Source organism: Lissotriton vulgaris, chromosome 2_2, assembly GCF_964263255.1.
Source record: "Lissotriton vulgaris chromosome 2_2, aLisVul1.2, whole genome shotgun sequence".
In the NCBI taxonomy this organism is placed as follows: domain Eukaryota; kingdom Metazoa; phylum Chordata; class Amphibia; order Caudata; family Salamandridae; genus Lissotriton; species Lissotriton vulgaris.
This window is the reverse complement of record NC_141688.1, coordinates 324,197,197-324,225,138: the sequence shown is the minus strand read 5'-3', so window position 1 is coordinate 324,225,138 and position 27,942 is coordinate 324,197,197. Positions and strand designations below refer to the sequence as shown.

Here is a 27,942-nt window from a genome sequence, read left to right as displayed (position 1 = left end):
ATCAACCAAGGCATTCCACTCCGGGAGTCCTAGTTTCCTTGAGATCCCAGCCAGGTTCCAACTAAGGATTTTTAACTCACCATGTGCTGAGTCTCCGTCTGGAATCACAGTACAATGGGGGTTAAATGAAACTACACTGTCCCTAATTAGTGTAGGTGGTGGCACCTCTAAGTTTGTAGGGAGAGATGTGCCCAGCACTTCATCCTTCATGGCGATATTGGCATGAGGGAGGTTAATATCTAAACCTCTCTTAGGAGGAAGTCAATCAACCTCATCCAACACACAGTACCTATTTGGATGGGCAAACTGTGTGTAGGAGGGGTTAAAGGACATGGATGAAGATGGATCCTGCCATGGCTGTTGCCATCGATGATTAGCAGTGAGTGGTGGCTGAGGAGGTTGTTGCCACTGCTGGGAAGGTTGAAAGAAAGATGGTAAGGGGTGGAAAGGTTGTTGCCACTGAGGGCCAACGTGGTGCGGGACAAAAGGTGGAAAGTTAGGCGGCTGCTGCCAGTGGTTGGGGGCATATTGAGGGGGACGTACAGGCCCTTGATTACTTGGGAAAATTGGCCGGTGGAAGTTGGGTCTTGTCGAGTTGGGGAGGAAGTAAGACAAGGGGAGTGGTTTGATCTGGGTGGCAGGACCGCTGTTAGGTGCATTACAAATAAAAGTCGCAGCCCCCACATCCCTGAAATTAACAGTAATTACATCCCCTGGTATTGTTTTCTTACTCCGACCCACCCAATCACCTCTACGTACAGTGAGAATTTCCCCACTCATGCTACTAGGTAGTGGTTTATGTATTTGGAGCCACTGGGCACATTTATTTCTTAACTCTACATAGGTCTCTAACTCCTTCCTTCAGTGGGGGGACAGCAGTCAACACTACCACAAAAGGAGAAACTTCTGGTGGCAGACTAATAGACTTATAGCGGGTCTGCCTTGGCTTAGGGGTTTCAGAGTTATTAGTAGAGTGAGAGGCTAGAATATTCGTAGGTTTCCCTTTGGGATCCGTGGTTTGGGAAGTGTTGGATTTAGTACCAACGGCTGATTGCTGCACGGATGAAGGATTGCTCACTGCTTTTGTATTGGAAATAGGTAGCGGCTGAGCAGAGTTGTTCCCTGAATGGGGAGAATGTAATGCAGCTTGGTCCTTAGAAGATAAGAAGATATTCGCTTTATCAGTTGTGGGCTTGGTGACCTTGACTGTCGGTTGGGGGTTGGGTGGTAGTTCTCTGTGCCCTTGCTGCTGGACAGGCCCAAGCTCATTAATCTTGTTGGGCCATTTAGTATTAATGAGCGATGTTAGCCTATCGAGTTTAGAAATCAAGGGTTTGATTTGGGCCGCTATTGTAGCTTCCAGATCATGCTTGAGATCCGTGACCATGTTTTCGACCCAACATGGAATGCCAGGCGCTGTGTGTGGAGTAGGTGTTACCAAATTATGGTTACTAACTTTGGCTTTGGTCTTCTCCTTAGGTTTAGACTCCTTAGTTTTGGACTTAGCCACTACTTTTGTTGGGATAAAAGTAACCTTTCCCCTGGAATCACTAGGCACGTGAGGGGTCGACTTGGCAGTTAACCCATCCAGGCCCGGCTCCGTCTCTCTGGGTGTCCGACAGGCTTCTAGGTCTGGGGTCGCCTCCAGATCCACAAAGGACGGGTCCGACTCCGAACAGGTAACTGACAAGTCGACAGCACTCGGTACTGTAACAGTGCCTATAGTGGTCAAGGGCAAGGGCAAGGAGCAATTGTTCGAAGCTTGCTGAGAGGGTGAATTTGCATTTGCAAGGGAGCCCAGGGAGGAGCGCTTGGCATGCATGAGGTCCAGGGAGACTCTTTTCTCTAGGAGTACAATGCTCTTATCAATTGTCTCATTTACCCGTGAGATGAAAAGGTCAATGGGACCAGTCACTTGTGCTACCTCCGTAGCTTTTTTGGTACAGCTTCTTGTTTTGTGCCGCATGTTTGGCGTTGGCAATGAAAATGCTATACCAGGTATTGAATGACTGTGGCCTCAGAGAAGGGTAAGTGACAATCGGCCTACCTGGATGGTGGGTTCAGGGCGATGAGACATGGATTCGGGGCCTTGGCCGTCCTCTGCCGTCCTTGAACGGCCTTAAACGGCCCGCTCTTTGCCCGGTCTTCGCCCCGGCCTTTGCCCCGCGCGCGTCCCGCGTGCGCGTTACCCACGCAAGTTATGAAGGCAGGACAGGAGGAGGGGGCGGGAAGAGGACCAGCTGCGGCCGATCCACGCCGCTCGGAACGCTGGTCCTCGCAGTCCCGCCTCTACCCCTGTTAGCAAGCTGACAAAGTCCAAAGGACGCGTTGGTGCACAATGCACAGTAGAGATGCAGGAAATAATTTCTCCCAAAGAAGTCTTGCCTACGAGCGGCTCCCGCGAAGCGGGGGCCGCGAGGCGTGGCAAGAAGGTCGGGCAGCAGCACTCAGGGACAGCGCTTCCTCGTGTAAGGGCTCACAGGGCTCACTCGCTCCACGGAGATTTTGAAGGGAGGAGGAGGGGGCTGGAAGAGGACCAGCTGCGGCCGATCCACGCCGCTCGGAACGCTGGTCCTCGCAGTCCCGCCTCTACCCTTGTTAGCAAGCTGACAAAGTCCAAAGGACGCGTTGGTGCACAATGCACAGTAGGGATGCAGGAAATAATTTCTCCCAAATAAGTCTTGCCTACGAGCGGCCCCCGCGAAGCGGGGGCCGCGAGGCGTGGCAGGAAGGTCGGGCAGCAGCACTCAGGGACAGCGCTTCCTCGTGTAAGGGCTCACAGGGCTCACTCGCTCCACGGAGATTTTGAAGGGAGGAGGAGGGGGCGGGAAGAGGACCAGCTGCGGCCGATCCACGCCGCTCGGAACGCTGGTCCTCGCAGTCCCGCCTCTACCCCTGTTAGCAAGCTGACAAAGTCCAAAGGACGCGTTGGTGCACAATGCACAGTAGAGATGCAGGAAATAATTTCTCCCAAAGAAGTCTTGCGTACAAGCGGCACCCGCGAAGCGGGGGCCGCGAGGCGTGGCAGGAAGGTCGGGCAGCAGCACTCAGGGACAGCGCTTCCTCGTGTAAGGGCTCACCTGACACATTTGTTTCTGTATATTGTTTTACAAGAGTGTGTTGCATCTTATTGAAATACTTGAAAAGATATATATATTTGTCAACAGTTTTTTGTGTTCTGTATAAAATGTGTTCTGGCGTATCAACCTACTTCTCTTTGCTTCTTATTCCTTTTGAATTTCCTCTCATCCTGTGTTGTTGTGACCTGCTGATTTCTGTTTACCCCTACAGGCAGCCGAGCAGCGACAGCATCGCTCAAACCCCTGAGCTTCTTCGACGCTACCCCTTGGAGGACCACCCTGAATTTCCTCTGCCCCCAGATGTGGTATTCTTCTGCCAGCCGGAGGGATGCCTGAGTGTGCGACAGAAGCGCATGAGCTTTCGTGATGACACTTCCTTTGTCTTCACTCTCATGGACAAGGATAGTGGGATCACCCGCTATGGCATCTGTGTCAACTTCTATCGCTCTTTCCAGAAGCGAGTCCCCAAGGAAAAGGCTGAAGGCACAGGCGGCCATCGGAACAGGGACAATCAAAAGGGCCTCAAACCCGTTGAGAACTCCGGACCGCAGGAGGAATTGAACAATGATAGCTCTGAGAGCGGGTCTTCTCTGCAGCCCCAGAGTGCCGAGTCGACGCCGGATGTCAACAAGTCCCCACGGGGCAAGCGCCTCATGAAAGGCACACAGCGATCACGCAACAGCACTCTTACCTCGCTTTGTATCCTCAGCCATTATCCATTCTTCTCATCATTCCGGGAGTGCCTGTACACACTGAAGAGACTCGTGAACTGCTGCGGCGAGAGGCTCGTCAGTAGGAAGATGGGCATTTCCAAAGGTGTTCAGAGGTAAGACTGACTATAGCTCCTCCAGCAAGCTGAGTAAGTGGTAGTAACATTCAGAAGTAAGAGTCTGGGATATTTCTAATCCATCATCAGAGCTATCAATTTAGGAGTTATAACTAAGCCTACTAGAAGCCTCGCTAGGTGATGCCTGTAACACTAACCTCGGTGATGGTGGGTTCTGAAGTCACACAACTGGAACATGACTCTAATCCCTGTCTGAGTTCATAGGTGAGTGTATGTAAGATGGCTCAAACCGCTATAATAACATTTAAAGATCAGGATCTGAAAGTAGGTCTAGCCTGAGTGAGGCCAGAGGTCCCACACCCCTTCAACACCTCTAACATCGTAACTGAATGAGGGCAGAGCTCAATTTCAGAATCTGGAAGGACTTAACCATATGGTGTTTTTAATGTATGTGGCCAGAGCTCAAAGGAAAGAGTCTGAGAAGTACCTCTGATCTTTGGGACCGGCTCTCCGAGCCATGGATGAGCCTGAATGCCTGTGTGAATAAGACGCGAGTCCAAAGACCGTAATCTGGCCTGTAGCTATAACCCGTGACAGCAGAGTTCAAAATAAACATCCTCTGTACTGAACAAGGGTGTAGTTTAGAGATAAGTCTGTGAGATGGCTCTCGCCTCTAAATTCTGAGTTCAAAAGTACATATAATTATATAACAGACTTAAAACTGAGTAGAACCTACGGACCGCATCAATGAGTTGGGCCAGATCCCCAGACTGTATTTAATCGTTTGAAAAGTTCCCTGGATGAAGTTATAATCTTATGCATGAGTTCTGAGAGTAGCTGCACCCCCAGTGACTGCATCAGTGAGCCAGGACAGAGGATGTATCTAATCCTGTGACAGTTTGTCTGACTGAACTGAGGCATTGCTTTCTAAGGATGTAGTCTGAGACCGCTCCAACGACTGTAATGGGATCATTGAGTGTGGCAGACTGCGAGAGTAGCTGTGCTTCCTGCGGCAGCCTCGCTACGAAAGGTGGAGTCTGCATAGTGGAGTCTAAAGTAGCGTTACAGCAACCCGGAGTCAGGGCTGAGTGTAACTCTACCAGGCAAGTGTTTCTCATGAGTGCCATTGGCCAGGCCGGGCACGTGCGAGTCATTTTCTGTTGTAGGTCCGCCAGATCGGATTGGCCGATGTAGAGAAGAAAGAGTGCACAATTCTACCATGTAGCTTGGTCCCACAAAATTCTAAGTTGTTTGTCCAGTCATTTGTGTTCATGTATTGTCCCCGGCGTGACTCTTACCTACACCCTTCCAAGATCTCCAATGCACTCGCGCATTTCTATTGAAAGTGGCATCAAAGAATGTCAAGTATTTTAGCTTTAAAGGGAAAATGTTACAGCCCATGCAATGTTTACCCTGGAAAAACGAGCTGTGATTCTGCAAAACCTGTCTCGCCAATCATTAAAACATCTAGTGTTAGGTGTATCCCAGTCCTCACTGCCATACAGCATCAACACACGATCTGCTGTGAAAGCTGAGGCACCCAAGGCTCTCCACCATAGGATCCTTGGTGATAGTCATGAACACTCTCTCTCTGCCCCTGTATACCCCCGAAAAATATTATAAAAGAGAAAATCTCTTCCTAAAAACCTTAGCAAATCTTAAACAACTCCTTTATCTACGAAGTAAGGGTTTTACTTCTATTGTCTGTGCTCCTAAGCACACTTTTTAATATGTACTCTAGGCTGAAACATGCACAACTAACCAGAAATGAATACTATCTATATATTTAGTTAGTTGTAAAGCTGCTTTTTTCTTGCATTTTTGGGAGCGGAAATTTAAAGAAAGTAATTCATAGGTATAGAGATTATTTTAAGCAATTGAAAGTGAAAATGCTGCACTGTGCTTTCGAAACTGCAGCGACTCTGGTAAACGCAGCTCAGAGTAGGTGGAGTCTAGTTCTTCATTTCACATGAGAAACTCTGGGCTCTTTGCAAATTTAATTAAAGTTTTTCAAGGCTTATTGGCCTTTCAAGAATTTACAATATTGTTTCCTCTGAATTTGCAGTGTTTTCTAGCTTTACTTTTGTAAGATACCTACAGTGTTGAATGAATAAATCAGAGAAATAGCCCCGCAATCTCCGCATCATGAAAGGCAAAACATGAAAGAAAGTGATTTACTTGGCAAAAAAGGCTAGGAGGGACATTGAGAGAACGGGAAACATTTGGAGTCCGAGTATTTTTCTTGAATTCGGACTCTGCGGCTGATGCTCCACAGTAGGCTGTTCAGCGCCAAGGATCATCAGCCTCCATCTGTGTGTGTTGAGTCGTCTCCCAGCAGACATTTACAATGGGGCAGAAGACGAGATGAGACCTCATTTTCATTATCAGATTTCCTGTTTGCCATCAAGAATATTGATGGTGAGGATACAGAAGTCATGCTTCCTGTCTGTATCAACATCATGCCTCTTGGGTGTTCAAGTTCGATGAAGAAGAGTTTGGTGTTGAAATGACTGTTGTCAAAGTCATCCCCACGTTTGATGCAGAGGCACATTACACCAGGTTGGTAGATGTCAAGAAGGTTGAAGTTGACACATGGATATTCACTACTCCCTTTTGCTGCCAAAGTTATCGAGAAAGCCGTCAACACCGAGCTAGCACACTTCATAAAAAACCAAAAACATCCTAGACACCTCTTAATCTGGATTCCGCAGCAACTAGAGCACCAAGACCGCCTTCATAGCCACCAACTACTATCATCTCCACCAAGGCCACACAGCAGTGCTCATCCTCTTGGACCTTTCAGCAACCTTAGACACCTTTTCCCACCGCACAGTAGTCAAGTCAAGTCAAAGTGCTTTATTCGAGTTGTTACTCATAAAAGCATATTATACACAAGGATTTTAAAAACAAATTAAATTTACAATCCAGCACATTGACGCAACACTATAAGTTACATATAAGAAAGAAATTCATTCAGTTAAAAGAAGAATTAAAACATTTGATAAAAATACTTTTCAAGATGAGAAACGCTGGAGTCTAAAAGCAATTATACAAATGCAAAAAATCAATTATCAAGACAGAGAATAGTTGGTTAACTAGCAGTCTCTATCTTGATACATAGTCCTTGATAAATAAAAAGCAGTAATGTCAAATTCATGAGGGCCAATTTGTCACACAGAGAATAGTTATTTAACTAGCAGTCTCTGTCTAAATTGTCGGGCAGAGAATAGTTATTTAACTAGCAGTCTCTGCCTGAGCATCCATGCCCAACCCAGATATTTTGCTGTAGCTATCAGGATCCAAGAAACTTGAGTCGTACAAATAATTCGCATAGCTACAGAACTACTTGATGTCCCAAGGTTCCTGCACATTGGAGCTAACCATACTCGTCTTGGAATAGCATATGATCCGCATGAAAACAGAAAATGACCCAGAGACTCATCCCCCAACCCACAAGCTGGGCAGGTGCTATTTCCACCTGAACCCCATTTAGCTGTCAATATTTTTATAGGAAGTGCACCAGCTCTCAGTTGGAATAAGAGCTTCCTATCACCTGGTTTGGAGATGATATCCCAATATGATTCCAAGACTGGATACATTTTGGCTTCAAGAAAATACGAAGACATGGACCCCGAGCTTGCAACATTTAGAGTTTTAGTAGCAATCCATTCCCAAAAAATATCTTTTAAGACACGCTTAGAAGGGAAAGATGTCCCAGCAGGGCCCTGCCATAAAGAACTCAGCCCTAGCTCAAACAATATAGATTTCAATGATTTAAGCCAGCTTATCTTGTGAAAGCCATCAGCCTTGATCACATCCACAAAACCCGCGGCATAATGTGAGAGCTCAGGAGTGGTCCAGAGTCTGCGCCAATACAAGATCGGGCGTAATCTGGCCAAGTCCTTGATTTGTTTCCTTCCTAGATCGTATCGGAGAGGCAACAACGGAGTACTTTTAGGTGTACCGGTAAGAGTTCTTAAAAATTTATTTTCAGAGGCTTGTAGAGATGTAAGATTTTCAAAGCCCCACATTTCAGCGCCGTAAAGTGCAGACCCAATAGCCTTTGCTTCATATACCAATAGGGCTGGTTTAACAGGTTTGGTTAGCGATTTCCTGTGTTCAGAATTAATTGTGCCAGCTATTTGTTTGTGTCGCAAAATAGCAATATTTATATGCTGGCTCCACCTGTGGTCATCAGTTATTTGGATACCTAGGTATGTGAATGATTTAACTAGCTCTAAAGGCCCACCACTCATCATAATTTTGGACTTAAAGCTACGCTGCGGCTTGAAGCTCATTAGTTTAGTTTTCGTAGTATTCACCTCCAGTCCATGTTCCCCACAAAAGTTCTCAAAAATTGTCAGAGCACGCTGTAGTCCACTAGGGGTTTTTGATAAAATTAGCGTGTCATCCGCAAACATTAATATGGGGATTTTTAGTCCTGCAAGAGAAGGAGCATCAACATTCGCAGTTACCAATCGAGAAACTACCCCGTTTATGAACAATGTAAATAGTGTAGGAGCCATTGAGCACCCTTGTCTGACCCCTTTTTCAACACGGAAATCAGGAGTGACCATCCCGTGTCCGCCCCACTGAATTTTTGCATAGTTAGACTCGTGGAGGCGCAATATCAGGGTTAGTAACTCATCGGAAACCCCCAAGCTATGCAAGACCTGCCACAGTTTTGCACGTGGGACCAGGTCGAATGCAGCCCGCAAGTCGACAAATGCCGCGTACAGGCTACACCCCCCCAGAACCACGGTTTTCCACTGTAATAATTGGAAGCGGAACACTTGATCGATCGTGCTTGTTGCCCTTCTAAAACCTGCTTGGAATGGAGATAGAATATTAAAATCCTCAGCCCAGTCGAGAAGCCTATTGACCACCACGTGACCCACAATTTTTTGCACAGTGTCAATAAGGCTAATAGGCCTATAGTTACAGGGCTGAGCTCGGTCCCCCTTCTTATACACGGGGATAATAACTGCACCCCTCCATGAATCAGGGACATCTGCTCCTTGAGCAATTGAGTTTATAAGCAAATGTATATATTTGCACCAGCGTTCACTATCATTTAGGAATATATCAGCGGGTACTCCATCTTGTCCTGGAGCTCGCCCGCGTTTTACTGCACAGATTGCAGACATGATCTCTTTGTAGTTAAAATTGTCATCTTCAAAAAACTTCATAGCCGTACTGACGTCAACTGAGACCCGGGTATTAAGAGTGTATTGCAAACTAAAAAATTTAACCCATGCCTCCTGTGAGACGTTATTACTTGGTGACTCTTCAGCTCTCTCAGAACCCCATTTTACAATATTCCAGAATACCCTGGAATCCTTCCTGTCACTGGCCATTTTCAGTTTGCACCAGTGTTGCTCGTCCCAATCCTTCTTAGCTTTAACAATGCATAGTTTATATTCTTTCCTGGCTAGAGAAACAGACACACAGTCTCGCTTCTTAATTGCCCGGCCAAGGTCGAGTCTTGCCTTCCTACAATCAGAGTTATACCATCTAGCATCTTTTCTGGTAATAACCCCCTTATGTTTATCAGGTCTTAGAAAGTGCGCCTTGATCTTACCAAAGAGGGTATCATGTATTTTAACCACTTCACCCAGATCCTTAGGAGAGGCATTAGCCAGTTCCATAGCTAGAATGGCTTGATCGGTTTCACTGTTAATAATATCAATAGCCTGCTGATTTCTCGCTACAGTGTCCCAACGTAGCCTACGCATATTGTTCTCGGGGATAATGGGTGGAGGGACGAATTCATTCGTGCAGCTAAAGTTTGATTCAGCAGGCCACCATTTGTGAGTCACACTTAGGGGGTTATGGTCACTCTCAGATCTTATGATGACTTCCATATCACAAAGGGCAGGCCACAGATGCAAACTGCAGATCACATAGTCAATTCGACTTTTGTGCCTCCCATTGTCGAAAGTTGGTGAACCAATTCTGTCCCCAGCTGTTCTCCCGTTCATAGCTCTCAAACCTTTTTCAAGACACAGTGCATTAATAGCTATAATGTCCTCTGTCCAACGGGAGACTGGTTTCAGTTGTAGTTCAGGGATGCCCCAGAAGGAATCCTCATCAGCACCAGTGAAAGCATCTCCCACAACCAATGGCTCGAACGTCCTATTAAGGTCTCCTGCTATAACGATGTTATTTTTAATGGAGTGCTCCTCGATGAGGTCGGCCAAAGTTAATAATGTTTCAGATCGACTTTTGGAACTCCTAATATAAATATTGTAAATATCAAGTGACCCTGTTCTGTCATTAGAAATCCTAATAAGCTGAATATCATTGTGTCCAGTAGCTATATTTTTAACTGAGAAATTTAGTGCTTGTCGAATCCAGATAGTAAGCCCCCCCATAGGTCTACCTTTCGGACCCTTGACAGCTGCCACATAAAAATTCAAATAGCTTAATACAAAGACAGGATCGCAAGCCCAAGTCTCCTGGAATATACAAATATCAAATTGGGTAACAAAGCCAAGCCAGTCCCCACAATCGAGCTTGGATGTCAGTCCAGCTATATTCCAGCAGAGTAGGTTAGCAACTCCAGACAAGCGACCCTGGCGTAATCCAGGAAAAGAGTTTAGTACACAAGCCTCACCCTCTGGTTGGACAACCAAGTTATTCAACAAATCATTAGTAAGGCAATTAACATTCTGGGTAGATAAGCTATCCGAATTTGGATCCCCATTAGCTAGTGGTACTTGACTTAGATTTATAGAGAGTCAATCACAGTCATCAAGATTGGAAAGGGCTGAAAATCTATTCTCTAGTAGTCACCAGACTCCACAATGCCGGCATCAAGGGAACCGCCCTGGACTGGATTCGATCTTTCCTCTCAGGCAGAACAAAAAGAATAAGACTCCCACCCTTCCTCTCCAAACCAACAGAGATCAGATGTGGAGTACCCCAAGGATCCTTCCTCAGCCTCACACTCTTCTACGTCTACATGGCCCCCCTCGAAACATTTGTCAGAAAACACGGACTCAACGTAGTCTCCTACACCGACGACAGCCAGCTCATCCTTTCCCTCCCCAAGGAACCCAATACCACTAGGCTCAGCTTTCAAGAAGGGATGAAAGACTAGGCATCCTGGATGAGCAGCAGCTGCCTGAAGCTCAACGCAGAGAAAACAGAAGTCCTCATTCTCTGTTCCAACCCCTCCCGATGGGAAAACACCTGGTGGCCCCCACCCTCGGAAACCCTCCCACCCCAATGGGCCATGCACGCAACCTTGGCATCATACTCTACTCTTCACGGACCATGAACCTCCAGATCAACGCTGTGTCCTCCACTTGCTTCAACACCCTACGCATCCTCCACAAGGCCTTCAAATGAATCTCCCCGACTCCAGGAAGAGCGTCACCCACTCACTCATCAGAAAACTGTACTACGGAAACACCCTCTATGCTAGAATCAACAAAAAAGTCCACGCAAACTCCAGACCATCCAGAACCCTGCAGCCAGACTTATACTCTACATCCCACAACATGACCACATCACCCAACACCTCTGCGACCTCCACTGGCTCCCTGTCAAAAGAGGAATAACCTTCAAACTGCTCCCTCATGCCTACAAAGCTTCCATCACACCGGACCCCAATACCTCAACGAACGAATCTCCTTCCACGCCCCCAAGAGAAACCTCCGCTCTGCCGACCTCGCTCTAGCCATGGTCCCCTGCATCCACAGGACCAGAGCAGGTGGCAGATCCTTCTCCTACCTGGTGGCCAAGTCCTGGAACAAACTTCCCCCCTCCGCATCTGGCAAAGCCCGACACTGCACCATTTCAGAATGAACCTCAAGACCTGGCTCTTCAAATGAACTTCGGACCTTTTTGCACCCCACCTCCCCCCAGTGCATTGAGACCCTCACAGGTGAGTAGTGCGCTTTAAAACTCCGGATTCATATTCAACTTGAAGATCAAACCTATCTAGGCACCAGATGTTGAGTAAGAGAACAAGGTCAAAACTGCATTCAAGCCAGAGATCAGAGACCCAGACTCACTCCCCATCTTCTGAGCTGCCTGAGTTTGAGATCCGTGGTTCAGAGGCACTTTTTTCTCCTTCCTCCAGATACATACTAGCCACTAAAGATTCTACACAGCAGATGTCTCTGGCCCGTACCAGCAGGAGGTGCTAATCTATACTTTCAAAGTGCAGTCCCCTGTGAAAGAGTGTGTCCGGTGAGATTTTATCCGAGGAACCAGCCAATCTACTGAATAGATCACCGACTCACTTTGCTCTAGGTTACCATTTGTGTTGCCAGCAGCTTCTAGAATAACTTTTCGGTGAGGATAAGCTATTTCGCTAGCTGCAGCCCATCAACTGCAACCTCTGCCTGTACTTCTGCCTCCTGTGCCGCAAGTGTTTAAAAGCAGATCTCACCATGGCCCTTCACGTAGTGAAGATCTTGCTCTTCATGTTCTCTTTGCAGGATAAATAGATACAGTGTAATAGAATAACAGCACCTTATTCGCCTTCTACTGATAGGACAAGATTGACATCCGACCGTTCTTATGATTTGAATGATGATCACACTAGACTTCGCCACCATGTCTACAGCCATCGTGTTACCAGTAGACGACTGCCTTTCCACTGAACCCACTTCTGCTCAGAGTTCTTAAGATCCGGTACGACCGGGCCCAGGTCGTCCTTGTGGTTCTGGATTGGGCTCAGGATATTATATCCTGAGCACCTGAGCATCGGCCCTCCTATCAGGTTTCTCTTCCAAGAGAATCTCCTGATTGGAAGGGTTCTGCCCCTGAACCTGCACGTATTCAGCCTTCATGCGTAGCGATTGAACAGTCGCAGCTGACCGTCTTTGACTTCTCTTCAGAAGTCTACAAAGTCATCTGGCAGTCAGGGTTGCCCTCAACTACGACCATATATGCCTGCTGCTGTTGGGACAGGTTTGTGGCTTGGTGCTCTAGCAAACATAATGATCCACCTCAGAAGTATTGTCCAAGGTCTTGATTGTTTTACCGTTAGCCTAACCAGGCTGTGCTTTTAGCACAGTTATAGGGTATTTTTTCCACCCATATAGACGTCCTTACAGTTGCCCAATCAGCCCTCCCTGTTCAAGTCACCAATTGTGACCCATTTCCTAAAAGGACTCTGAGAGAGAGTGCCTCTTTTAACATGATTAGCCTCCCCACATTTTGCCTGGAAAATGATGTTGTTTCGATTGTGAGCGCGCAGGGTCGCTGCTAACCAGGTCCTCTGTGCCAGTGCTCCTTCCTTAAAACTGTACCACGATTGGCACAACTCCAGACCCCCTGGAAGTCCCTAGTAAATGTTACCTTGGTACCTAGGGCATGGAGACTGAAGAGGGTCTCCTTGTGACCTCTCACATAGGCCATGCAGACTGCCACTGCAGCATGCATGCCTTGGTGCAGTGAAAAACGACAATGTCGACATGGCACAATGCCTGTGTGCTATGTCCAGCAGCACTACCCAAGGTAAGTCATCCCTCTTGCAGGCCTTGCAAGCCATGAGGCAGGGTGCACTATATATCATGTGTGGGCATATTTACACGAGCAGTTATGCCCCTACAGTATTTGTCTATTCCTTAATATTGTGAGTGCCAGGGAAGCCATAGCCCGTTTATGAACAATGTAAATAGTGTAGGAGCCATTGAGCACCCTTGTCTGACCCCTTTTTCAACACGGAAATCAGGAGTGACCATCCCGTGTCCGCCCCACTGAATTTTTGCATAGTTAGACTCGTGGAGGCGCAATATCAGGGTTAGTAACTCATCGGAAACCCCCAAGCTATGCAAGACTTGCCACAGTTTTGCACGTGGGACCAGGTCGAATGCAGCCCGCAAGTCGACAAATGCCGCGTACAGGCTACACCCCCCCAGAACCACGGTTTTCCACTGTAATAATTGGAAGCGGAACACTTGATCGATCGTGCTTGTTGCCCTTCTAAAACCTGCTTGGAATGGAGATAGAATATTAAAATCCTCAGCCCAGTCGAGAAGCCTATTGACCACCACGCGACCCACAATTTTTTGCACAGTGTCAATAAGGCTAATAGGCCTATAGTTACAGGGCTGAGCTCGGTCCCCCTTCTTATACACGGGGATAATAACTGCACCCCTCCATGAATCAGGGACATCTGCTCCTTGAGCAATTGAGTTTATAAGCAAATGTATATATTTGCACCAGCGTTCACTATCATTTAGGAATATATCAGCGGGTACTCCATCTTGTCCTGGAGCTCGCCCGCGTTTTACTGCACAGATTGCAGACATGATCTCTTTGTAGTTAAAATTGTCATCTTCAAAAAACTTCATAGCCGTACTGACGTCAACTGAGACCCGGGTATTAAGAGTGTATTGCAAACTAAAAAATTTAACCCATGCCTCCTGTGAGACGTTATTACTTGGTGACTCTTCAGCTCTCTCAGAACCCCATTTTACAATATTCCAGAATACCCTGGAATCCTTCCTGTCACTGGCCATTTTCAGTTTGCACCAGTGTTGCTCGTCCCAATCCTTCTTAGCTTTAACAATGCATAGTTTATATTCTTTCCTGGCTAGAGAAACAGACACACAGTCTCGCTTCTTAATTGCCCGGCCAAGGTCGAGTCTTGCCTTCCTACAATCAGAGTTATACCATCTAGCATCTTTTCTGGTAATAACCCCCTTATGTTTATCAGGTCTTAGAAAGTGCGCCTTGATCTTACCAAAGAGGGTATCATGTATTTTAACCACTTCACCCAGATCCTTAGGAGAGGCATTAGCCAGTTCCATAGCTAGAATGGCTTGATCGGTTTCACTGTTAATAATATCAATAGCCTGCTGATTTCTCGCTACAGTGTCCCAACGTAGCCTACGCATATTGTTCTCGGGGATAATGGGTGGAGGGACGAATTCATTCGTGCAGCTAAAGTTTGATTCAGCAGGCCACCATTTGTGAGTCACACTTAGGGGGTTATGGTCACTCTCAGATCTTATGATGACTTCCATATCACAAAGGGCAGGCCACAGATGCAAACTGCAGATCACATAGTCAATTCGACTTTTGTGCCTCCCATTGTCGAAAGTTGGTGAACCAATTCTGTCCCCAGCTGTTCTCCCGTTCATAGCTCTCAAACCTTTTTCAAGACACAGTGCATTAATAGCTATAATGTCCTCTGTCCAACGGGAGACTGGTTTCAGTTGTAGTTCAGGGATGCCCCAGAAGGAATCCTCATCAGCACCAGTGAAAGCATCTCCCACAACCAATGGCTCGAACGTCCTATTAAGGTCTCCTGCTATAACGATGTTATTTTTAATGGAGTGCTCCTCGATGAGGTCGGCCAAAGTTAATAATGTTTCAGATCGACTTTTGGAACTCCTAATATAAATATTGTAAATATCAAGTGACCCTGTTCTGTCATTAGAAATCCTAATAAGCTGAATATCATTGTGTCCAGTAGCTATATTTTTAACTGAGAAATTTAGTGCTTGTCGAATCCAGATAGTAAGCCCCCCCATAGGTCTACCTTTCGGACCCTTGACAGCTGCCACATAAAAATTCAAATAGCTTAATACAAAGACAGGATCGCAAGCCCAAGTCTCCTGGAATATACAAATATCAAATTGGGTAACAAAGCCAAGCCAGTCCCCACAATCGAGCTTGGATGTCAGTCCAGCTATATTCCAGCAGAGTAGGTTAGCAACTCCAGACAAGCGACCCTGGCGTGCCAGGGAAGCCATAGAGAGCACATGGGCATGGACAACTTGAGTACCCCAGCACTATGATGTCTTCACTGAACCCAGGAGTGTTTGGTACCGAACGTCTCCTCTTAATAAACCTACACTAATGCCAGTGTTGGATTTAATAAAACATGTTGTCACAGGGAACCTCAGAGGTGCCGCCTGAAAACCCACGAACCCTCGTGTGGTTTGTGACTGGCTTTAGGTAGCCTGCCACTCCAGTCATGTTTCAGGATCCCTGTTTGAGAGCCCCTGTCTTTGAGGCTAAAAACAAACGCCATCCTGGCCGGAGGTGTCTCACTTCCTCCCCCAGAATGAGCACAGTGCTCGAGGGGGAAGTTTCAAATGCCTTCCACCTTTGTAATGCAACCCCACTCTAAGCTGCTAGAAGCAGATGGCTGCCCCTGGTTCAAACCTTCCACTTTTGTTGGCAAAACCGATGGGAAAACAAAGATGGAGTAGGAGGTGTGCCCCCCTTTGCCAACTCCACCCCTTAGGTGCTGGAGGCGAAATTAAGCATGTTTTTCAGTGCCCCCCATCTTGAAGATGGTGGGACTCCTCCAATCAGGGCTAGGGCTATGCCCTCTCCCACAGCTGGGTGGCATAATAGTGGGTGTAGGCACCCCAGATAATGAACTCATCAGTCCGTACCTGTTATTCCCCTGTAAAACCCCTAAATCTAGTGTTTAGGTGGCTCCCTCAGATCCTGAAATGAGATTCCTGAGGACCTAAGAAGAGCTGGACACCACAGCGTCGCACCGGCAGAAAATACTTCAAACACCAACAGCCTCATGCCAGCCCTACCAGCCTGTCTTTAGCCCTTGACGAGCCTGCACCAAAAGATGACCCATCCTATAGTTAAGCAACTTCCAAAGTCTGGGAGGACTGCCTACCTTTGACAAAGATCAAGATCTCACGAGGACAGCAGACCCGTCCAGAAAAAACAACTTTAAAGAACAAAAACCTCCGCTCTAAGGAACCCCAAAATCTCCAGACCCACTTGTGCACCCAACACCCACGGCCAGAGTCTAAGTGGCCAACGGACCTGTGAAGGTTTCCCAGCGCTTTTAAGCCAGAGTCCACCTTGCGCTCACTCCTGCCGCACTCCACCTTTAGCCTGCAGCCTCAACTTGAAAACATCCCCCTGACCGCAACCTTCCAGTAAGACTTTTCCGTCTGCTAAGGACACCCCTGCAGCGGAAACCCCTGGGGCAACGCAGCCAGTGGTGTTCCTACATCCCTTAACATCTCTTCTTATCTTAGCAGCTGTGGGTATTCTTCATCCGACCTTCTGGCCCGAGCTGCAGCCTTTTTGCAAAACCGAATTCCCTCATTGATTTGCATTGGGCGCCCGATGCTGTGTTGGAACGCTACACCAGGCCACCCCTGTGCTGCTAAGGCTGTAAGTTTGATGCTACCTTGTGCCCCCTCCCCTGCGCTTACTCTGGCTGCCGGAGACTGGGATTTCAAACCGCTTTACTCACTTGTGAGCAGCATCTCTTCGAGTACGCCCTTAATTCATTGGACAACATTGGCACCAGATCCAGAGTTTGAAACCTGCACCTGGCTGCCCCTGTGCCGCCGGAGGTGCAGATTTGATTCTTACCTGAATCTTGTCTGTTGCTGTTTCTTCATCCTGAAAACTAAAACCGTAAGTTGTGTACTTACCTGAACTTGCAATCTTGTTTTCCTCCCACAGGTTAATATTGCAAAGTGCCTACTTTTTAAAGTGAAAAGTACTTTTTTCATGCAAAACTTACTCACCTTTAAATGTATTTCTTGGGCTTAAAATGAATCTTGAAAGAAGCTTATTTTTCTAAAAGTGGTGTTGAACTCCTTTTTGAGTCATGTGTGTGAGAAGTTAGCCTGGTATTCAAGTGATTCAGAAAAGGGGGGTGGTGATGGACAGAGTATCTGAATTAAGCAGAACACTCCTACCCAGTCCAAAGATCAGGGCTTGATCCATCACCGTTTTTTTAGCTCACTGCACCATCCCAGCTCAGAACCTGGCTACATGCAAATTAGTCTGTCCCTGGCCCAGTGCATCATGGGAACAGGGCAGACCAAACTACCAAGCCAATTCTTATACTGGGAAGGAAACAAGCTTCCGGGGACCGGTTTCTGGCATTTCAGCCGTCTTCGGCCCGGCTTGCTTGAATCCTGATGGTGCAGTGAGCAAGGGACTCACATCTGAGTATACCCTTCCAGGCTTATGGTGGACAAAACGATTCAGAAAAGGGGGTGGTGATGGACAGAGTATCTGAATTAAGCAGAACACTCCTACCCAGTCCAAAGATCAGGGCTTGATCCATCACCGTTTTTTAGCTCACTGCACCATCCCAGCTCAGAACCTGGCTACATGCAAATTAGTCTGTCCCTGGCCCAGTGCATCATGGGAACAGGGCAGACCAAACTACCAAGCCAATTCTTATACTGGGAAGGAAACAAGCTTCCGGGGACCGGTTTCTGTCATTTCAGCCGTCTTCGGCCCGGCTTGCTTGAATCCTGATGGTGCAGTGAGCAAGGGACTCACATCTGAGTATACCCTTCCACGCTTATGGTGGACAAAACGATTCAGAAAAGGGGGTGGTGATGGACAGAGTATCTGAATTAAGCAGAACACTCCTACCCAGTCCAAAGATCAGGGCTTGATCCATCACCGTTTTTTAGCTCACTGCACCATCCAAGCTCAGAACCTGGCTACATGCAAATTAGCCTGTCCCTGGCCCAGTGCATCATGGGAACAGGGCAGACCAAACTACCAAGCCAATTCTTATACTGGGAAGGAAACAAGCTTCCGGGGACCGGTTTCTGGCATAATTTCTGCTTAATTCAGACACTCTGTTCATCACCACCCCCTTTTCTGAATCGTTTTTGGCCACTGTAGGTGTGGCAGGGTATACTCAGACATGAGTCCCTTTCTCACTGCACCATCAGGATTCAAGCAAGCCGGGCCGACGACGGCTGAAATGCCAGAAACCGGTCCCCGGTAGCTTGTCACCTTTCTGGTGAAGAATTGGCTTGGTAGTTTAGTCTGCCCTGTTCCCATGATGCACTGGGCCAGGGACAGACTGATTTGCATATAGCCGGCCCTTATGATGGTGGTTGTAAAGTCAACCTTATAGACAAGCTATCGTAGTGGAAGCATTGACCAGCAGTCTTAGGCTAAAACATCAGAGAGCATGTGAAGCCAGCTGTTTTACCAATTATAATCCCTTGAATACCAAATGAAAGGACACTACACGAGGCATATATCAATATATATGTATTTATTACTAACACAACCCCTCTGCACTCTTTATGAGGTCAGAGTTCGAGATACGTTACAAGTTACTCATTAAGCATACTTTAAGTTGCACAAATACTATTCTGCCCTAGGCGCCTCACGAACTATATACTAAGTAAGTGGTATAAGAACCACTTCAGGAATAGTAAATAGGCCTAGGGCCTAGGGAATCGCTGGGGCTACACTGGACAACCAAGGGATTGGAAGTAGGAGGCCTATGGGAGACACGTGCAGTGTCTAAACACAGTCGCGAGTTACCATTGAGTTATAATGGGAACGTAAAAGTTACAAAGTAGTAGATTAAGGACAGTTCCAGATGGACTACGGTAAAACCCTTTTAAACTAGGACACTTAGAGAGTCAACACCCACGGGAGCACCGGAGTACTCGAGTTACCTCACCAGGGGAAGCCGGGTGCATAGGTGTTCTTTCGTGTCGGGTTTCATCGCTGTTTCCAATGGAGAGCTGCAAAGAAGTGCTGCAGGCGACCAGAGGAAAAGTGTCCAGGTGGATTCAAGGGTGGATCGGAGAAGAGAAGAACCTGAAAGCAGAGGGGACAGAGTCTGGGTCACTAGCCAGTCACCAGGAAGGAACCAGGCGATGTCGAGTTGATTCAGGTGAAGAGGTGAAGCTTGTCTCTGCAGCCACGAGGACCAGGAGGCTTTGATGACGACCAGGAGCTGAATTCGAGCTGTCCCACGAAGGATCTTGTTGACTGCGGTGTCTGTATCCGGATTGGACCCAACAAGCCTTGGCAAACGCAATCCACACAGGAAGGGAAGAATGGCTTCAGGTCAGACCAGCAAGGTCTGGGGAGCTTCTCCTTTGCAGGGAAGCTGGAGCAAACCCGGAGCAACCAGGCAAGCGGTGTAGTTTCAAAGGAAAGTCTTCGGAGGGCTAACTAGCCAACGAGCTAGCAACCGGGAAGATGTGTCGAGCTGAAATGCAGGAGCAGGCCCCACGCGGCACTCGTGGAGTGCTGAGCTTTGGTGCAAATGCTGCTCGGGTCTGGGGCTTCTCAAACCCCAGTGCACAACTTCGAGGATACCTCAGAAGCTGCACGGTTAGCAAAGAGCAGGTAGTCCAGGGTGTCCGGTCCCACGTCTCTCGTGTCAGCCACGGGTCTCGGCTTTGCTGTGGATGTGGATCGGAGTCGGGGAAGTCTGGAAGTCCAGTCCCTGAGTCGCTGAGTCTTCGGGTTCCGGCGGGAGCGTTGACAAAGCAAACCGGCAAGTTACTGCCGGTGCCTGTTTGCACAGGGTGGTCACTCCTTGACCACAAGGGAGATGTCTTCAGTCTTCTAGTCGGAATAGAACGTCGAAGGTACAAATGTTTCGTTTCAGAGTTTCAGTCCAGGATAATCTAATGTCTCTAGACACCGCTCCTATCTTTATACTAATCTATTGGATTACCTGCTAGGTCCATCCTATGGGTGGAACCTGAGAAGGGGGTGGTTACACCCCTTTCTCTTTGTCCAGTTTCCCGCCACAGCTGGGGGTGGAGTGCCCCAGCACCTGGTTTGAACTGGGCTATGCATGGATTAACTTGTGTGCCCCAGGCAGTGTTTGGAAAAGCATCTTTCCATTGAACCCACCCTGCCCCGAATATACTACAGGCTGTCTGGGGAGGTGGGTCTGGTTACAGGCCCACAGCCACACTAAAGTCGAAGAACCAGAGAATCACAGCAAAAAGTGGGGGTGACCATAGGAAGCAGACCCTACTTTCCTACAATGTGCGTCATTTATTAATCACTGTGTGCATAACAAATGTCTTACACTCCTCTGTGTTAGGCCTAAGGCTGCTCAACCACACTCCCACAAATTTAGCAGTTTGTGTTTACATTAAGCCCTGTGCACTGCTGGGGAATCTCTGGACTCTTTGCACGATATAACCATCTAGTTGTTTATCATATAAGGAGCCAGCTTTGTACAGACTTCAGCATATGTTTCCCCCAAAACCCTTAATCATACCCCAATGGGGCTTTTATTTGGTTCTTACATTTTTGATGTGCGCGCCCTTCGAGCTCATGCACAATTGCCCTCTGTTTCTCTTGACCATTAAAACAGTCTTCGTAATAGCCATTACATCGGCCGGGAGGAGTGGTGAACTTCAGGCATTCTCAGGGCTCCCTCCATATAACAACTTCTTTCCAGATAAATTGGTTTTAATCACCCAATAATGTTTCCACGTTGCCGAGAGTATCACACTGGTGACCTTTCCTTCACCCCTCCCTACTAAAAAGAATTCGAGACTCCAGGAGCGGGCTGTCGTTCTACATTGTTCTACATTGATCGCACCGTAGAACACCAGGTGAATGATCAACTCTTTTTTTGGTTTGCCGGAGCAAAGAAAGGAAAAGCCATGCAGAAACCGACCTTCTCCAAAATGGATTGCGCTCTGCATTAAGATCTGCTACGCATTGGCCAAGAGCCAATCCCCTGAGATCTTGCAAGCTCATTCCACCGAAGCAAAGGCTGCTATGTGGGAATTGCTGTATACATTCACCAAAAACTACTTCCTCGACAGTCCTGCCTGTCACGACAGCCACTTAGCCCATTCGGTTCTCCAAGGCTTCTTGGTCTAATCTGTTTGCAGATCCTCCTCCGGGGAGGTATTGCTTTGGTATCTATTGTAAAGTAAGGGACCTGTGGCTAGAAGTCTCTATCAGATGAACTAGTTACTTTTTTTCGGTAACTCTTTCTGTTGTAGAGACCATCTAGCCTCCGATTCTTTGCGGACCTCCTCATCCTCTCCCCTTCTGCAAATTGATTCTTTCTATTTAGAAGGCCTCTGTAGATCCTTAATGTCTGCTTACAGGTTCATCTGCTTTCTAACGTGGCTCTGTTCTTCTGGCATGAAGGTGACCAGATTAAAAAAACAAAGGAATTTCATAAGATCCAGGCATAAGTACTATGATTGTCGTTATCAAAACAAGATCAGCATCATTAGCATTCCTTCTGGCAGCAGTCACGAAGCCAGGTTACCAACAAAGACAGCAGAACAGGGAAAGGAGATTGTCCACATGAGAAGATCAACAAGCTCCACTGCAGCGAGAAAATCCTCTGCAGCGAGAATATCCTCTGCAGCGCGTTGGCCGCTCCTCTCTCATCGATGCCCTCTCCAGGCTTGAAGAGCTTTTCAAACTTTCCAGCAGGACGCAGAATTACAATGAAGGACAAATGGTGGATTTGTATTGTTAAAAATACATATCCGGCCACACTGCAGTCTTAAGGGCACTACACAGTTATTTTCTTTCGTTTTCACTTTTTTTCAACAATTAAGAAAGGAGTAGTTTTAGAAATAAGGAGAGAGTATTTTTTTTTTCAGGTTACTTTGTCTTTTTTTCAGTTTAAAGTGCCTTTTAAAAAGTCACCGCTTCAGTAGAGTAGAGGTTATATTAAATTTAGTAATATTTTTGCAAAGAGATTTTTCTCTTTAAAGTGTTCCGGGATACTGTATGATGCGAGAGATATTCAGTGTTCATGAACACAGCAAAGATACCTAGGATGAAGAACCAGAATTGCACATAAGTAACTTTTTCTATCACTTGTAGCCAAATCGTTCATTATTAACACTGATACCAAACCTGGATGCATCGTACCATGGGTTGATCTTAGACTCCGTAGAAATAGAGACCATGGCCACAGACTGTCTGGTACTCCACTGTCCTGTACAGACAATATGCTGATAAAACAAGACATCCGCGATCACGGCCGCTGTTGACACCTTCCCATTGTTGTGGGAGAAGTGGACAAGCAAAGGGTATCTTATACATTTGGTTTTATCAACTAAACGCACTACTTCTCCATGCCTGGATTGGGATGACCCATACAAGAGACACACATGATGGCGACAGTGACTGTCTAACACAGCTCCACACCACAGGAGGATGCCATTCCAGTAGTTGTGTCCGACGAATGTGCTAATTTTTCCATCTTAGGAGATTTGAATCTCCATTTTGAAAGTCTCGCCACTCCTGCTGTCAGCAGTACTCTAGCGGATCTGTAAGCCTTCCAATTGTCCCAACAGGTTATCTATCCCACTCACGTGGGAGGGCATACTTTGGACCCCTTTTTCACTAACCTCCCAGAGGTCAGGGTTTTAACTCCTACCCCTCTTGCATGGACTGACCATTTTTTGGTTAGTATCCAGCGCCCACTGTCTGAGCCCCCCTCTAAACCCATGGCCAGAGTCGTCCCTAGACGACACTGGAACAAACTTAAACTGGAGGACCTGTATCGTACTTTGTCGGAGGACCCACTTGGCCCTTTTGACAATGTGGAACTGGGCTATAACCTTTTCTGCGAGTGGATCACCCGTGCCTTGGATTCCATCATCCCGGTGACAAGGGGCCATAGCCCCTGGTACGATGGCTCCTTACGTACACTAAAGAGTGCGTGCAGACGCGCCGAAAGAGTGGCGGAAAGCCTATGACACTAGTAAAAAAGTGTCATATCTTGCCACTATCAAATCCTATCATCGCGCGGTCTGCAGAGCGCGTGCAGCATTTTATTCTCTCGAGTTCCGCAACAGCGCTAATCCCTCCAAATCTATCTTTAAAGCTCTGAAAGATTTGATGGCAAAAAAGGCCCCCACGAATGACACGGGTTCAATCTCACAATGTGAGGCATTGGCGAACTTCTTTCTCGAGAAGGTTCAAGCTATCCGTCGTTCCTTTTCTAATTTTACACTGGATACCGGACCTTCTCTTAGGCCCGAGGAACATACGGAATTGCACACCTTCCCTTGATTGTCGCCCGAGGGTTTTACTCATTTAGCCCAACATATCAAGTCCGGCTCTCCGGCTGATCCATTGAGACCGGCACTTTTCAGAGACCCGTCGTCCTTTGATCTTTTGCCGGTGCGCTCTCTGATTAATCTTTCGCTCTCTACTGCTATGGTCCCTGCCAGTTGGAAGCATGCAGTGGTTACGCCTATTCTTAAAAAGCCTGGTTTGGATCCTCTTAACCCCTTCGCTGCGGCGGCTATTCCGCCGCAGCGCTAAAGGGGCGGGGCGGCCGCGCGGCCGCCGCATGCTGGTGACAGAACCGCTCCGTCACCAGCTACAGTTGAGCTGTGCTGGTGACGGAGCGGTTCCGTCATGACCCGCCCCGCTCTTTAGAACGCCCGCGCAGGCGCGAAATCAGCGCCGCGCAGGCACGGCGGCCGGGCCATGACAGAACCGCTCCGTCATCAGCACAGCTCAACTGTAGCTGATGACGGAGCGGTTCTGTCATCAGCATGGAAGGGGTTAAGCCAGAGAACTACCGGCCGATATCGCTTCTCCCGTGGCCGACGAAAATAGCGGAGGCACACGTGAATAGAGTTCTCTCTGACCATCTTTTGCGGGCAAATATTCTTGATTCTACGCAGAATGGGTTCCGTGCTGACCACAGCACGGAGACAGCCCTTCTATTCATGGTAGAACATCTCCGCTTGGTGCTAGACTCGGGACAAACGGCGGCGCTTGTTTTATTAGATCTTAGCGCCGCCTTTGATACCGTCTCTCATAAAATCCTTCTCCAGCGCTTGGAAGAGGCGGGTATTTCAGGGACTGCCCTCCAATGGTTCCGCTCTTTTCTTGCTGATCGATCTTTTTGCGTAGCTATTCCACCCCATCAGTCCAAATTCCATCCGCTGGACCAGGGGGTCCCGCAGGGTTCCTCGCTGAGCCCCACGTTATTCAATCTGTACGTGAGGCCGCTGGCTGAGGTCATCAAGCAGTGGAGCCTGACCATGGTCTCATACGCTGACGACACTCAGCTGGCGGTCACGCTCAGCGGGGACTTCGATTTGGATGCCCCTAGGTTCCAGAATGGGCTGAGGTCGCTTGCCAGTTAGATGAATTCCAACCATCTCCAGCTGAACGCAAAAAAATGGAGATACTGATCATCGGCAAGAAATCGGAACTGTGGGGTGACATATGGTGGCCACCGGAACTGGGGCCTACCCCGACTCCGGTAATTGAGGCAAAAAATCTCGGAGTGTGGCTAGATCCCGCCCTTATCTTTGTCTCCCATACCAAGAGAACTGCCGCCAGTTGTTTTGGCGTCCTGCGAGGACTAAGACCAGCATTGAAATTTTTTGATGCTCCTACCAGGCAGCTGGTCCTGCAGGCGACGGTGATTTCTCGGCTTGATTACGCCAGCTCTCTCTTGGTAGGGGTGAATCAAGCCGAAATTGCACGTCTGCAGCGAGTCCAGAATGCGGCAGCCAGAGCGGTGGTTGGTCTGCCCAGGTTCTGTTCCGCTGCCAATACTCTACGCTCCCTTCATTGGCTTCCAGTCAAGCAGAGAATTCAATTTAAAGTTCTTTGCTTGTCCTATAAAATTCTTAAGGGCCTCTCTGCCCCGATTCTCACGAATCTTCTGACGCCTTATGTTCCTGCCCGTTCGTTGAGATCTCTTGGTCAGGACCTAGCAGTGGTTCCTCGGTTTAAACTTAGCCAAGCTGGAGGCCGCTCATTTTGAGTATGGGCTGCTGCCCTGTGGAATTCTCTCCCTTTAAAGATACGTGCATCTGATAACCTCTTTCTATTTCGTAGGGCCATTAAGACTTTTTTATTTCCTTGAGTCCGTTCCCTTTTAGCTCATTCTCTCCTTAGTTGTGTTGTGTTGGCTACCTTGTCAAGCGCTGGGACGCTCCTTCGCTGGAGCAGCTGTGCGCTGAATAAATTAAATTAACATAACATAACATAACAGAACGAAGAGATTCATCTTGCCTGAGGTTGCATCCCGAATCTGCCCCGAGGCTCCCAATCCCCGTACAATCTGCTTCCATAAGAAGAATGCCTCTGCCGCTGCTCCAGCAACTTTTTAATTTTTACTGTGATCAGAGGTGGACAGAGGATGATGGAGATAAGTTATTCCACACTATGGTGATGACAACGTTTATATGGGTGTACAGGAGGCCAGTAGGTAGGACCCTTCCCTGGACACTGGGCTGCTCACACCACCCCAGAGGAGAGTCCTTATTTTACTATGGTGATGCGCCGTGCTGCGGAGATATTGGACTTACAACTTACGTCTCTGGAAGTCAAAAGAAACCCCCTTACTGATGTTTTGTAGCCTGGACAGGCTTCCTCTGAGCCTCTAATACTAATCAATGAGGCCTTGAATGACCCATTATGAAGCAGCTGAACTACGCCCTTTTGTTGCCCACCAGTGAATGGCAAATGGCCCCTTGACAAGTCGTCCTGACATTTTAACTCCACATGAACCTACGTCAGTAAGTCTGGGGACTCAAGTTTCCACCAGCCGGATTATCTCCAATTATTTTGCTATGGTGCCCCCACTGGCCCCCTTACACACACACACAGTCCAAGAGAATTAAAGCATTCTGTAAACAAACGTTTTAATACTCGCCCTGTGTTTGATCAGTGCCAGCTGTCTATTAAAGCAGTGCTCACGTGTGCTCTGGGCCTTAGTCTGAGATCTTGCCAGCAGTTCCTGAAGAATTTCAATCCTTCCATGCAGAAGTGGCCAAGTACGTAATATGTTATGGATTGGACACTACTGACTGAGCAGTTGCAGCCATCGTAGTGCAGTGGCGTCCCATGTGGATGAGATCTATGGGGTTCCCTGAAGACATACAAGCATCACGCATGGACATGTTAAGGTCTGTTATGGTATGTTGTTATGGTAGTATTTATTTGTACAGTGCACTGCCACCCAGAGGGTATCCCAGCACTGGGCAGGTTGGAGCCTAGCCACGCCTCGGGCAGACCAGTGGCTTTTTGAAGAGCCAGGCTCTCCGCTTCTAGCAGAACTTGAGAAAAGAGGAGGCGGTTTTGATGTGAAGAGGTAGGTTGTAATGTAGAAGGCCCAACCTGCCCACCTGGATCTGTGTACGCATGGTATGTGTGTGAGTAGGAATCCAGCTGACTAAAGGTGTCTACTTGTGTATAGGGAGCTAGTGGAGCTTCTTACAGTGTGGCGTGATGTGTGTGCTGTGTGGGAGGTTGTGGATGATTCTGCCTGTGAGTTCTGAAGCACTTGTAGCCTTCTAATGAGTTGTTTTTTGATCCCAGCGCAAAGGGAGTTCCCATAGTCCAGCTTGCTTGTGACAAGGGCATGTGTGACAGTTTTGCAGTTGTTGCTTGGGAGCCATTTCTAGATTTTCCTCAATATCTTTGAAGTGTGGAATCAGGAGATTGTGATGGGGTTGACTTGCATGGCCATGTCTAGTTTGCCAACTATGATCATCGTGAGATTTTTGGCGTTGGATGTGGGGGAAGGTGTGGGTCCCAGTTCGGCCGGCCACTAGGCAGAGTCCCATGGCGAGTTGATTTTATTCTGAAGACGACAACTTCAGTCTTGTCTATGTTGAGTTTGAGACAGTTGGTCTTCATCCAGTTGGTGGTTCTATTCATGCAGGCTGTGATCTTGTTCCAGGAGGAGGTTGATCACATTTGCATGCATGATGCTGGCTAGGGGCAATCATGTAAGCATTAAACAGGGTCTATCTGAGAGACCAGCCATGTGATACTCTACAGATGAGGTTTTAGGTGTCTGGTGAGTGGGGGAGTTAGACTGACTGCTTATGTCCTGCTGGTCAGGGAGGAGAAAATCCAGTGGAGCCTGGACTCTTTTGATTACAGTCTTGTGTAGCCATCTGATGAGGATAGAGAGGGAGACCGTGGCGGATGCAGCAGAGAAGTCCAGAAAGGTAAGGGGAGGGTCATGTCTCCTCGGTTTAGCATCATGCAGATGCCGTGTGCGGTGGTGATTAGGGCAGTTTTTGTACTGAGGTTGGGTCTGAAGCTTGATTGTGTGCCATAGAGGAGTTGATGGTTGTTGAGATGGTCGGGCAATGTTGCAGGGAAATGCCTCTGTAGTTGGCGGGTGTAAATGGGTCTGTGTAGGGTTTCTTGAGTAGAGTTAAGACTGTGGTGTGTTTCCAAGTGTCCTAGAAGGCAGCTGAAGAGATGGTGGTGTTTAGGATAGATGTGTGCGTGTTACGCTGATGGGTACTATAGAGAATGAAATGTGCACCCGAGGCATACAGTCTTAAAGGTGGTGGCTCGTTCGGTGTGATGGCGGGCTGTTTTGTGAGGGTAGTTTCCTTGGTC

At 47.7% G+C, this 27,942-nt stretch overlaps 1 protein-coding gene across 2 annotated transcripts in view; it reads left to right on the top strand.

Moving 5' to 3' along the window:
* Positions 1-27,942, top strand: part of MADD (MAP kinase activating death domain) — a 956,601-nt gene that overhangs the window by 195,706 nt on the left and 732,953 nt on the right. For both annotated transcript variants that reach the window (XM_086959712.1, XM_086959713.1), the window contains exon 3: positions 3,292-3,906. In XM_086959712.1, the coding sequence (XP_086815838.1) occupies positions 3,292-3,906 (615 nt within the window). The remainder of the gene's footprint in view (positions 1-3,291; positions 3,907-27,942) is intronic.